This window comes from Saccopteryx leptura, chromosome 3 (genome assembly GCF_036850995.1).
Source record: "Saccopteryx leptura isolate mSacLep1 chromosome 3, mSacLep1_pri_phased_curated, whole genome shotgun sequence".
Taxonomy (NCBI): Eukaryota; Metazoa; Chordata; class Mammalia; order Chiroptera; family Emballonuridae; genus Saccopteryx; species Saccopteryx leptura.
The window spans coordinates 116,596,598-116,610,641 of record NC_089505.1 but is presented as its reverse complement, the minus strand read 5'-3'; the positions used below and the strand labels follow the sequence as shown (position 1 = coordinate 116,610,641).

The 14,044-nt window shown below is 41.3% G+C and overlaps 1 protein-coding gene across 3 annotated transcripts in view; it reads left to right on the top strand.

Annotated features, from left to right (window-relative positions):
• FOXJ3 (forkhead box J3) overlaps window positions 1-14,044 on the top strand; it is a 170,203-nt gene that overhangs the window by 44,136 nt on the left and 112,023 nt on the right. For 2 of the 3 annotated variants that reach the window (XM_066376019.1, XM_066376016.1), the window contains exon 3: window positions 11,744-12,068. In XM_066376019.1, the coding sequence (XP_066232116.1) occupies window positions 11,744-12,068 (325 nt within the window). Of the gene's footprint in view, window positions 1-11,632; window positions 12,069-14,044 lie in introns of all 3 variants that reach the window. The other variant, XM_066376018.1, reaches the window with a different exon arrangement.

Below are 14,044 nucleotides of genomic sequence, written 5' to 3'. Positions count from 1 at the left end.
CAAGCGGTCATACACCAGGAAAATGAAAAAAAAAATTTTTTTTTCCTTGTTATTATACCTTTGTCTCTCTGCTACCAGATATCCAACTGGGGCTTTTATACTAGTAGAACTGTGAATTTAGAATTGTTTTATAGACTAAATATGCTTTTGTGGGCTGCTTCAGGAGCCATCATTATGTGATCCTGTTTCTTTGGGAAAAGCATGTTCTGAATTTTCATGTAATCTAAGACAAAATTTGAAAACATAATTCTTTCTGGGTCACTTTTTTGGAGTAAATGATGAGGGGCTGATTACCATTGAGGTTGCTAAATCATTATTGAGAGATTTAGGGTATGTTAATCTAAAACCACTGAGTAATCGTGACAACCATTTCAAACTAGAAAATCCTGAAGAGTATGAATGTGATAATATTAATAGCTAACATTATTGAGTGCATGTATTAACTTGTTTACTCCTCACAACGATTATTTGAGGGTGGGTACGGTTTTTATCCTCATCTTACAAATGAGGAAACTAAAGCATTAAGAAGTTAATTTAGTTAGGGTCACATAGCTAAAAGTGGAAGAGCTTGGATTCCAATCCGGGCAGTCTTGCTTTGGAGCCTTTCTTCCTAATAACAGAATCACATCTTTTCCAATGTAGGCCATTCACTGTGTATTTGTTAAAATTAATAGAAGAATATAAACTTTGATTTGACTGGTATCTAATTAAAAAAAACACTAGCTTGCCTTGCTTGGAAATAAAGTATTACTTTATTTATAAATTTAAAATTTGTTTTTTAATATTACATGGTTAAAAAATGTAAAGTCAATCTGTAATAGATTATTTCATTTATTTTTAGGTTTCCGCCACTGTCTGCCCTTTGGAGACCAAAATATCCACACGTACTCTCCTTATATATAGAACACACTTGCCCTTTTCCCAAGGGAGACAACCCAGAGTTTCATCCAGTTAGGTCCAGCTGAAAAGTCCAGATCCCTTTCATCAGATCCCAGAGTGGCTTCTTGCTGTTTAAAGACCTGCAGACCAAATCTGTACTCTGCACACCTAATTCATAGTATTGGAGAAGGAACAGGTTAACAACAGTAAAAGCAGAAAAGGGGATAATGAGAAACACTCAGGAAGTCACTATTTTCTATAGATTATGAAATCCTACAGGGCAGAGATTCCCTGACAGTAGAAAAAATTCTTTGATTCTGCTCTTTGATGGGGCCTCCATTGTCCCCTGTGCCCTCTAGAAGATCTTACTTACCTTGTGCAGTATCCTCCATGGCCATATCTGAGATGGGTATTGGTGAAGATGTCGTTTTTGGGAAATGCATAGCTTTTACAGCTCAGTTCTTGTTGCTGAGCTTGTTGATGAGTATTCTTTTGGAAACTTAGAGGTTTTTTGCAGTCTGGACTCTTTCTCTTTCCCACCCTTTATATGGTTATCTTTAAACATTTAGTTCTAGACTTTCTGCTGCTTTGAGCCAAAAGACCTGCCCAAGCAGAATGTGATGACCCTGCCCTTTGTGCTCTGCTTATCCTGGGGATTTCTACCCTTGTTTTGGTACCCCTTCAACTGTCTAGAGGTGAAACCTGTGGACCATTCTCAAAATAACACCTCAAAATTTATAAAACAAAATACTTAGGATTACAGTGGAAACCAATTAAAAATACTGAAATATGGTTAGCATATTATTTTTGTAACGTAGAATTAGATGTGCCTTTAAATTAACATATTAAATACAGATTTAGGGTCAAGTCTACCACACATAATTTTGAAATAGTTGATGAGTTTAAATAAAAATTTGAGATTCAGCGACTTTATTGCTTGACATGAATATTTTTTGTGATTTTTTTGATAACATTCGCAGGTATTGTTAATGCTACTGTTAAGGATTTGGTGTCTTTCATAATTAAAGGAAATGCTAAATTTCAGTTACAAGTTAGTGGATATAAGAATATATTTTCACCCTGGCCAGTTGGTTCAGTGGTAGAGCATCGGCCTGGCGTGCAGGAGTCCTGAGTTCAATTCCCGGCCAGGGCACACAGGAGAAGCGCCCATCTGCTTCTCTACCCCTCCCCCTCTCCTTCTTTTCTGTCTCTCTCCTCCCCTCCTGCAGCCAAGGCTCCATTGGAGCAAAAAGTTGGCCCGGGCGCTAGAATGGTTCTGTGGCCTCTGCCTCAGGCGCTAGAATGGCTCTGGTTGCAACAGAGCGATGCCCCAGATGGGCAGAGCATCACCCCCTGGTGGGCATGCCGAGTGGATCCCGGTTGGGCACATGCGGGAGTCTGTCTGACTGCCTCCCCGTTTCCAACTTTAGAAAAATACAAAAAAAAAAAAAAAAGGTATTTTCTCCTTCCACTTTTCATTGACCTCTTTTAGCTCCTGAGAGAATTAAGGCCATTTGAAACAATAGTCTTGGTTGTCTTAACAGCCTTGCAACATTGTTTTTGTGTGGCAAAGCACTAGTCTTCTTTACTGCTAAGTCTGCAGTTTTGCAGGTACACTACTCAGTTCAGTTTGCTATTTCAGAAGCAGTTGGTGTTTTTTCAACCACGCAGGGCTTTAAATGATAGGATTTAGCTTAAATTGCAGACCATAGGCTGGGAGTACCTCACTTGATGAATCTACATTTTCTCCACCTCTGTTTGCAACTCTAATTGAAGTTTATTTCTCTTAGGACTTGAAGTGACAAGAAGGAGCCAACATATGCCAACATTCTAAATTTTCCCTGCATTTCTGTCCTTGTTGTAGCCTTGGTTGGCACATGGTTTGCTTGCCAACTTCTGTAGATGACAGTTTGACCAAAGTCTTCATCAGTGTTTAATAAGTGTCATCAGCTTTCCAACTTGCAGTATCAGAATTCTTAATGTTTGCCTTATTGACTCTTCTCCTCTTCCTCCCCCTCCTCCCCCTCCTCCTCCTCCTCCTCCTCCTCCTCCTCCTCCTCCTCCTCCTCCTCCTCCTCCTCCTCCTCCTCCTCCTCCTCCTCCTCTTCTTCTTCTTCTTCTTCTTCTTCTTCTTCTTCTTCTTCTTCTTCTTCTTCTTCTTCAGAGAGAGGGATAGATAGGGACAGACAGACAGGAACGGAGAGATGAGAAGCATCAATCATCAGTTTTTCGTTGCAACACCTTAGTTGTTCATTGATTGCTTTCTCATATGTGCCTTGACCACGGGCCTTCAGCAGACCGAGTAACCCCTTGCTTGAGCCAGCGACCTTGGGTCCAAGCTGGTGAGCCTTGCTCAAACCAGATGAGCCCGCACTCAAGGCTGGTGACCTTGAGGTCTCGAACCTGGGTCCTCTGCATCCCAGTCTGACGCTCTATCCACTGTGCCACCGCCTGGTCAGGCTTGACTCTTCTTTTAAGATAGTATCTTATATTAGGTTCTATCACTTGTCTCACTCCACTTCCATGTTCCAAACTTCATGTTTGTTAGAATTGCATTCACTCACTGGTAGAAATATATAGTAGTTAAACACGTAAACAGCTGGAAGGTAAACAGTTTAGAGCTAGGTTGACAGCTTCATAATTGTTTCACAAAAAAATCAGGGATCAAGATTCTATCTCTCTGCTTCCATAGCTTCCATAGCCTCAGTGTGTGGCTTCTATTCTCAAACGTCACCTTATGATCCAAGATGACCTCTGGAGCAACAGCTATTGTGTCCACATTCCAGAGAGCTAGATGGCAAAGTGCAATGCCATCCAGAATAAAATTGGGGTTGTATTCCTAAGGAAGAGGTAAAAACAGGTTAATAGGCATTTTTAAAAACAGATACTAGGTCTGCAGTTAGTGGTATCTGCCAGAGACATTGCTTCTGTTTGCCTTGAGTGCTGAGATGCTATAATAAAAGTTATATTTTATCTTCAATATCTATATTTAAAAAATATGTTTGCCCTGGCCGGTTGGCTCAGCGGTAGAGCGTCGGCCTAGCGTGCGGAGGACCCGGGTTCGATTCCTGGCCAGGGCACACAGGAGAAGCGCCCATTTGCTTCTCCACCCCTCCGCCGCGCTTTCCTCTCTGTCTCTCTCTTCCCCTCCCGCAGCCAAGGCTCCATTGGAGCAAAAATGGCCCGGGCGCTGGGGATGGCTCTGTGGCCTCTGCCTCAGGCGCTAGAGTGGCTCTGGTCGCAACATGGCGATGCCCAGGATGGGCAGAGCATCGCCCCCTGGTGGGCAGAGCGTCGCCCCCTGGTGGGGGCGTGCCGGGTGGATCCCGGTCGGGCGCATGCGGGAGTCTGTCTGACTGTCTCTCCCCGTTTCCAGCTTCAGAAAAAAATGAAAAAAAAAATAAAATATATATATATGTTTATCTTTTCTGAGATGCATGTGACCGGAATTACTGCTATGTTAATTACAAGGATTTCCTTCGAGTTCTTAGTTGCTCAACTTTTCACATGTTGCCAAGTCTTAAGATGAAATGCCAATTGTCTAGGATGGAGTGGGAGGATTCAGGAATATCTAGGTCAATAACATCATTAGCCTCATTATTCTTATTTTACTTGATGTCTTCCTCTTAACTCCATCTAGGGAACTAACAATATCTCTACTTATTTCCCCATTTTAGAAAACTTTCTTAGTAGTATAAGCCTTGGCTACTCCTTGGGAGTCAGGGAAATTACAGAGGGAGACCAACCAATGTGCTAAAGTAGCTAAAAAGCATATTTGGGGTCATATCAGTGGCAGTGTTTCATAAAGTAGGGATTAGAACCCCTGTCCTACTCCTGTGTCATGACTTAATGTTGAGTTCTTATATCTTGAAGCTCTTTACCTTTTCATTTTATGCAGGAACAATTCCTCATGAAACTTCTTTTAAGCAACGGATACCATGATTTAAGAATTTCAAATATAAGTCCTATGTAGTACCATTTGTCAGTCTGTGCTCTGAATCAAACTTTTTTCCAATTTGTAAAGGTTTTTGATCCTGTGATTATCTTTACTTCATGCTATTGCTTCCTCTTTTCTTTCACCTCCTCCTTTTACCTTTTAAGAAATTTTTTTTGTGTGTGTATTTTTTCTGAAGTCGGAAACAGGGAGGCAGTCAGACAGACTCCCACATGTGCCCGACCGGGATCCACTCGGCACGCCCACCAGGGGCAATGTTCTGCCCATCTGGGGCGTTGCTCTGTTGCAACCAGAGCCATTCTAGCACCTGAGGCAGAGGCCATAGAGCCATCCTCAGCGCCTGGGCCAACTCTGCTCCAACGGAGCCTTGGCTGCAGGAGGGGAAGAGAGAGACAGAGAGGAAGGAGAGAGGAAGGGGTGGAGAAGCAGATGGGTGCTTCTCCTGTGTGCCCTGGCCGGGAATTGAACCTGGGACTCCTGCATGCCAGGTCGACGCTCTACCACTGAGCCAACCGACTAGGGCCTCCTTTTACCTTTTAAATGTGTATGATCTCACTTGTTTGGGGAGGATACCCACACATTCATTGAATAGTCACTATTTCAATTATTTAACCACCATTTATTGACCCTTTACTTTCTATGTTACTAGACATTCGAGAGATAGAAAAGTTATCTTCCAAGGAACTCATGGTCTCATGGGAAAAAGATAAAAATAATTATAATTTTTTATAAGTCTTATGATAAGAGGTATTTATATTTCTACTAAGGGAGCCGGATTTGGTTCAATTTTAGTACACAGAAGATGGGAAGAGTAGATTGACCAGGTTTTCTGATGGGGAGATATTTGGGCTGCGTCTTTGGGGTTAGGGTGGGGCTGAGCTGTGAAGAAGAAATAGAAGCCAACTAAGCAGAGTTAGAGGGAAATGGCATTTTAGAAAGGAAGACTCTTAGTCCTTATCTAAATATTTTGTAGATAACGTGTACCTGCCGTGGTGTTTAGGTTATACCTGAAATTCTAGTGTATGGTCACTATCCTTAATGTGGAGGGTGTGGGAAGAAGAAGTAAGGGTAGAAAGCTTAGGCATATGATATAATCATACACAGAAAACAGCAAGTAAATGCCAAACTGAGGTTATAATGCTCTAGGAATTTAGAGAAGGATTAAAAAGATTAATAAAATTTAAGATAATTGAAAATGAGTTTAGGTTTAGTTCAGTGGTAGTCAACCTGGTCCCTATCGCCCACTAGTGGGTGTTCCAGCTTTCATGGTGGGTGGTAGGCAAGCAACCAAAGTATAAATAAAAAGATAGATTTAATTATATTAAGTTGTTTTATAAAGATTTATTCTGTCAAACTTAGCAAAAATACTACATAAAGTACTTGGTAATTAATTATTATTATTATATGCTTTAACTTGCTGTAACTCTGCTTTATAAATTTTATAAAGTTAAGTTACTTCCCTACTTTATAAATCACCATTACTGTGGGACCAGTGGGCTGTTAGAAAATTTTACTACTAACAGAGATACAAAAGTGGGCGGTAGGTATAAAAAGGTTGACTACCCCTGGTTAGTATAATAGAAACAGGACCATTTAAAGTTTTGGAGCACAATGACATGAAAAACAATGCTGACAGATTCCTCTGGAGCATATGCATGCATGAACTCTGGAGCTCATTAGCAGGGAGGGGTGGTGAGAAATAAGTCTAGGAGGCCACTAAGGAAGCTTTTGGAATGAGGTGAGGTAATGAGGGCCTGACATTTCTTAACCAGATTTCCATAACCAGATTCCTCAGAGCTTCCCATGCTCTTTTAAAATTTATTACCATCTGTTCCTTTAAACAAGTAGACCTTTGTCATCCTCATTTCACTGAGAGGTTTCTTTCTAAAGTTATGATCTGGCCAAATCTAATGATAATTTTTTTTGAGTTCTCATTGCAATGGAGAATCAGTGCAGTGACTAGCCTAAGCACCAACAATGGAAGTATTTTTTTTATTTCCTTACCAAGAATATATAAAATTTAATAAAATGCAAACAAAACAGAAGCCCCACTTTTGCAGAGCTTAAAAGAGATTTTATAGTGTACTTCAAATCTGCTCTAGCAGAACTGATGAAAAATAAGTGTAGCAGTGGAATAATTCTTACTCATGGTATCTTTGATGACTAGAGATCTTCTCAGCTTATTTGGACTTTAACTTCAAGTTTTGGCTGAACTTCCTTCTCTGCCTCTTTTTTCCTCTTCCTTCTTTTCCAAGTGAGAGGGGGGGAGATAGAAAGATTCTTTTTTTTTTTTTTTACATTTTTTTTTGGGGGGGGGTCTTTTTCTGAAGCTGGAAATGGGGAGGCAGTCAGACAGACTCTCGCATGCGCCCGACCGAGATCCATCTGGTACGCCCACCAGGGGGCGATGCTCTGTCCATCCAGGGCGTCGCTCTGTCGCGACCAGAGCGACTCTCGCGCCTGGGGCAGAGGCCAAGGAGCCATCCCCAGCGCCCGGGCCATCTTTTGCTCCAATGGAGCTTTGGCTGCGGAGGGGAAGAGACAGAGAGGAAGGAGAGGGGGAGGGGTGGAGAAGCAGATGGACGCCTCTCCTGTGTGCCCTGGCCGGGAATTGAACCTGGGACTTCTGCACGCCAGGCCGACGCTCTACCACTGAGCCAACCGGCCAGGGCCGAGAAAGATTCTTTTTTTTTTCTTTTATTATTATTATTATTTTTTTTTCATTTTTCTGAAGCTGGAAACAGGGAGAGACAGTCAGACAGACTCCCGCATGCGCCCGACCGGGATCCACCCGGCACGTCCACCATGGGGTGACACTCTGCCCACCAGGGGGCGATGCTCTGCCCATCCTGGGTGTCGCCATGTTGCGACCAGAGCCACTCTAGCGCCTGAGGCAGAGGCCAAGGAGCCATCCCCAGCGCCCGGGCCATCTTTGCTCCAATGGAGCCTTGGCTGCGGGAGGGGAAGAGAGAGACAGAGAGGAAAGCGTGGCGGAGGGGTGGAGAAGCAAATGGGCGCTTCTCCTGTGTGCCCTGGCCGGGAATCGAACCTGGGTCCTCTGCACGCTAGGCCGACGCTGTACCGCTGAGCCAACCGGCCAGGGCGAGAAAGATTCTTGTATGTGCCCGGACTGGGATCCACCCTGCAAACCCTGTCTGGGGCTGATGCTCTGCCCACCTGTGGCCATGCTTGCAACCGATCTATTTTTAGTGCCTAAGGCGGAGGCTTCACCGAGCCATCTTCAGTGCCCTGGGCTGATTGGCTTGAACCAATGGAGCCATGGCTGCAGGAAGAGTAAAGAGAGAGAAAGAGAGAGAGAGAGATAAGAGGTAGGGGTGGAGAAGCAGATGGTCATTTCTCCTGTGTGCCCTGACTGGGAATGGAACTTGGGAAATTCACATGTCAGGCCGACGCTCTACTACTGAGCCAACCAGCTAGGGCCTTTCTCTGCCTCTTAAGGCTCCAGTCCATATTGTCCTCTCCCTTTCCTGAACCATGTAGCACAGAGAGCTCATTCTTGAACTCTTTTTCAGCTCTTGTGCTTGACCTTCATGACTAGACTATGGGGTGTGGAGGACAGAATTTTTATATTTCATGTGTGTATAAAATTTTACTCTATAATAACCATGCATATGTGTAATTATTCTTGTTAAATGTTATAACATATATTAAGTACCTACTTATTCTATGTTTCATTATATTACTTTGATTCATAAAATCTCAAGTAGTGATACTGGTGGGAGGAAAGAAGTTAAAGATGATTTTCAACAGGGGGGCATCTGCATATCAATTATATTCCAATTTGGAATGTACTTTTATATTAACTTTGAAAATGTCTGTGACAGGCTGTTTTGGTAATTTGAACAAAATAAAGCTACTCAGTGGAGACTTAATTGAAGCAAATAGGATGACAGCGTGGTATAATAATATCCAAACTTTATAGAATAAAATGTGAATAATAATAGCAATAACTACTGTTATCACCAACACTACCAGTAGCTAACATTTACTGAATACTTACTATTTGCCAGTCACTGTTCTGAGTATTTTATTTTATTTTATTTTATTATTTTTTTTTTTTTTCATTTTTCTGAAGCTGGAAACAGGGAGAGACAGTCAGACAGACTCCCGCATGCGCCCGACCGGGATCCACCCGGCACGCCCACCAGGGGGCGATGCTCTGCCCATCCTGGGCGTCGCCATGTTGCGACCAGAGCCACTCTAGCGCCTGGGGCAGAGGCCACAGAGCCATCCCCAGCGCCCGGGCCATCTTTGCTCCAATGGAGCCTTGGCTGCGGGAGGGGAAGAGAGAGACAGAGAGGAAGGCGCGGCGGAGGGGTGGAGAAGCAAATGGACGCTTCTCCTATGTGCCCTGGCTGGGAATCGAACCCGGGTCCTCCACACGCTAGGCCGACGCTCTACCGCTGAGCCAACCGGCCAGGGCTGTTCTGAGTATTTTATATTAGTGAAGTTGTTACTGTGCTCATTTTACAAATGAGATATGGTAGATAAACTACTAGATTGGGTACTAGGGGATCTGGGCTCTGGTTTTAGTTCTGTTAACTACTGTGTGAATTTAGGTAAGTTTATTTATTTATTTATTTTTTGTATTTTTCTGAAGTTGGAAACGGGGAGGCAGTCAGACAGACTCCCGCATGTGCCTGACCGGGATCCACCCGGTATGCCCACCAGGGGGCGATGCTCCGCCCATCTGGGCCGTTGCTCTGTTGCAGCCAGAGCCATTCTAGCACCTGAGGCAGAGGCCACAGAGCCATCCTCAGCGCCCGGGCCAACTTTGCTCCAATGGAGCCTTGGCTGCAGGAGGGGAAGAGAGAGACAGAGAAGAAGGAGAGGGGGAGGGGTGGAGAAGCAGATGGGCGCTTCTCCTGTGTGCCCTGGCCGGGAATCGAACCCGGGACTCCTGCACGCCAGGCCGATGCTCTACCACTGAGCCAACCGGCCAGGGTGGGTAAGTCTTTTAACTTCAGTAGACCTTAGTTTTTCATTTTTAGATTAAAGGGAGTGGTCTGTAATCTCTAGAGTAGTTTGCCCATGTCCTGACATTCTGTGATTTCTAAATTATCTTGTTTCTGTGTTCCACAAGTTCTTCTAACTTGTTTCATGCTGGGAGCAAGCATTTCTGGCTGAAATTATAGAGCAGGTTGGTAAGTGGGGTTTTTTGGTTTTTTGTTTTTTTTTAAGATCTCTGAAGGTATATAGAGGAATTTAAAGTTCAGGTTTCAAAGAGATGTATGTAATAGAAATGAAGGCAATTTGAGAAAATGAGAAAGGTAAAACCGGGATCTAAATATATAAAAAACAATACATAATAGGATTCTACTGGCAATGCAGATAGAATCCTCATGGTTGTCTCTTGATTATAATAGCTAGGCTTAATCTGATTTACTTTCTAGTGCATTAGTACCCTCCCAAATTACTCCTAGAGTAACTAACACTTACTGAATGTTTCTTCTGTGCATATGTTATTACATTTAATTCTCAAAGTAATCTTTTAACTGGAGGTATTATTTCATTTTATAGATGAGAAAGCTAGAGTTTAGAGATACTTTAACATTTTCATGGTCCTATAGTGAGTAAACTACACTGCTCATAAAAATTAGGGGTATTTCAAAATGAATATGAAGCTACAAGATATCCCCTAATTTTTGTGAGCAGTATATTAGAGTAACTGGTAGAATCAGTACGTGAACCCTGATCTGCCTGACTCAGGAACCTGTGTTCTTTATCAATTCTACATTCCTCCCGGAAGCACATACCTCAGGTTGCTTTTTATCTGCAGCCATTTGGGATGAGGGACCTAGATGGTATTTTCTTAGCCACATAGTTTTTTCTTTTGACTGAGGTACTTTGTTTCTTATTTTGTTTTCTTTTTCCTTTAGTTTGATATCACTTAGAAGCTTTTCATTCTTTTCTTTATAGTCAGAGTCACTATTCCTGCTTCCTTGATCCCAGGATAGAAAGGTTTGTACCTTCTGCTGAAAGTTAGCAATTCCAGTGTGAAGTGGCATGCTTTATTTCTGTATTGTTAATTCTTAGAGGAGCTTCCTTCCTTCTCCAGAATGTGTTAACCTGGCAGATTGTGTTTTCCTTTTTTCTTTCTTTGGGTGGCAGTGTTCAGAATTTTTCAGCCTTGGAGGGAAATACATTACAGAATCCATATCACTGGATGTTTGCATTAAGCTTTTCCTTGAGCTTTTAGTGCTTCTTTTCTCTCCATTTGTGTGATTTAATGTCTTATACCCAATGCCCCCAGATCTCTAGTTCCTTGACTTTTTAAAAGAAATTGCCTAGTTCTGCTTGTCCCTCTTTTCTCTTGTTTTGTCAGTATCCTTCAGTTTCTCCTTCTTCCTTACTGTCAACTCTTCAGCTATTAATAGTTTGTCTCCTTGATGTTCCTGTCTACTGTTCTCTACTCTTCTTACCCTTTACCTGCTCAGCTGTACCTACTTCTTCCATGCAAATTTCTGTGCCTATTTCTCACTTTTCTGACTTCTTGCCTCCACTTTACTTTTGGTATTCTTTTGTTTGTATGACTCCCCTAAATTTGTGTAAAAGCAGTGCTAGATGTACAGTCTTAAGTTTCAAAGGGCCCTTGGTGTTGGTGAGTAAAGATTGGCAGCAGAATCACTTTGTGGGTATGTATTGTCCTGTTTTTTAAACATTTTAAAACTAAATTTGTTGTATTTTAGAGAGGATAAAAATAAGAAAAAAGATTGGAAATGTTGATCTCTTAAATGTTTGGTTTGGTCATTAACATACTCAATCTTTTCCCTCCAGATTTAACTCAGGCTTTCCCTCACTTTGGAACTCCTAGATTTGTGAATATTGGATATTTTGAGAAGCAGGGGTTCTTTCCTTGTACTGACTAAGGAGTCTATTTACCTTCAGGATGACATCTGAACTGGAGAGCAGTCTAACATCTATGGACTGGTTACCACAGCTCACCATGAGAGCAGCCATCCAAAAATCTGATGCTACACAAAATGCACATGGAACAGGAATTTCCAAGAAGAATGCACTCCTTGATCCAAATACAACCCTGGACCAGGAAGAAGTCCAACAACACAAAGATGGGAAACCTCCATACAGTTATGCCAGCCTCATTACATTTGCAATTAATAGCTCTCCCAAAAAGAAAATGACACTAAGTGAAATTTACCAGTGGATTTGTGATAACTTCCCATATTATAGAGAGGCTGGCAGTGGTTGGAAGGTAAGAATTTATTTAAATTATTATTTAAGCAATAACAAAATTGGCTTCTCTTATAGATAAAGTTCTCTGGAGGCTTATAATTGAAGATGAAATTCTGATTGTCGTTTTTAGAGTGTCACAGGAAATTAAGTGTTTTTAATAAGGTTAATAAGTATTTCTGGTAGAATGTTGGTTTGTTAGAGCTTTATTATATGACTGACCAGCATAAAGAGCAGAGATAATGTAGCATTCACTGGGAAACAATACCACAGTTCAGATAAGTTGATAGTGAGTTTGAGATAAACTGTGTAGTAATGGCAATTAGTACTGTTTTCATCATCCAAGATTTTTCCAAAAGCTTTTTATTTTAAAAGAACTAGAGATTCATAGAAGAGTTAAGTAAGTAATACAAAGAGTTTCCATATATCCTTCATGTACTTCCTCTGTATTAACATTTTATATAACCATAGTACAATGATCAAAACTAAGGAATTAATGTTAGTACAGTACTTTTGCTTAAAATAGTACTGTTAACTACTAAGTAAATTACAGATTTTATTCAGATTTCATTAGTTTTTGTATTAATGTCCTTTTATGTTCTAAGATCTAACATCCAGGATCCTACATTGCATTTAGTTGTTACGTCTCCTTCATCTTCTCCAATCTGTAACATTTCCTCAGTCTTTTCTTGTCTTTTATGACCTTGACACTTTTGAAGAGTACTTATCAGGTACTTTGGAGAATGATCCTCAGTCTGGACATGTCTGATGGTTTCCCATTGTTAGAGGGAGATGTTGTATTTTTGGGAAGAATAATGCAGAGGTGATGTACACTGGTCTGCATATCATGTCGGGGTACTTGATGTCACTGGGTCCTACTATTGGTAATGTTAACCTTGGTCTTTGGTTAATGTGATGTGTGCCAGGTTTCTCCACTATAAAGTACTGTTTCTCAGTTTGTAAATTATGAAATGTTGTGGGGAGATAATTTGAGGGTATTCAAGTACCCTGTTTCTTTTTAAACTTTTGCTCATTGACTTGAGCATTTATTGGTAGACCACAACTACAACAGTTTTTATTGTTTTCTAGTGGCTTTATGTATTTTTTCATTTCTTATATATTTATTAATTGGAATTTTTTCTGCCAGGAAGACTTGCTTTTCTCCTTTTGATTGTTTATTCAACCACTTATTTGTAATATTATATACTCATAGATACTTATTTTATTCTTTGTGCTATTGTTGTTGCTTAAATTGTTACTGCCTTGGCCATTGGTAGCTCTTACAGGTTGACTCCTGTGCCCTTTTGACATGACCCCAGTTTTTTGTTGATTTAGCACTTTTTTTTTTAAGATTTTTTTTTTTAATTTTTAAAAAATTTTTATTTATTCATTTTAGAGAGGAGAGAGAAAGGGAGAGAGAGAGACAGAGAGGGAGATAGAGAGGAGAGAGAGACGGAGAGAGAAGGTGGGGAAGAGCTAGAAGCATCAACTCCCATATGTGCCTTGACCAGGCAAGCCCAGGGTTTTGAACCGGTGACCTCAGCATTTCCAGGTCGATGCTTTATCCACTGCGCCACCACAGGTCAGGCGATTTAGCACTTTTAAACTTTCTGGCATCACAAGATGTTCCAGGCTCATCTTATACCTGCCCTGCTGCAGTCCTAGAATCAACCACATTTTTTTAAAGAATACCTAGTTCCTTATCAAAGTTTTCTGATGTCCCATCAAATTAGTTACCTACCTAATTTATGTTATACAACAAATAGTTAAACTTTCTTTTATATCTGCACCTGTTATGTTCATGTTCTTATATAGCAGTTCCCCAGTTGTATGCTGTGTGGGGCATGTGTGTGTGAGTGTGCACGTGGAAGAAGGGGTTTATAGAGCTTTAGGTCAGTTACCAGATGGTAGTCTTGTTTCTCTTAAACCTTCTTGTCTCAACACCTTTGTCTTTTTTGTTTGACTGTCTTTAGAAAAGACATTTACTGAAGTATTGTG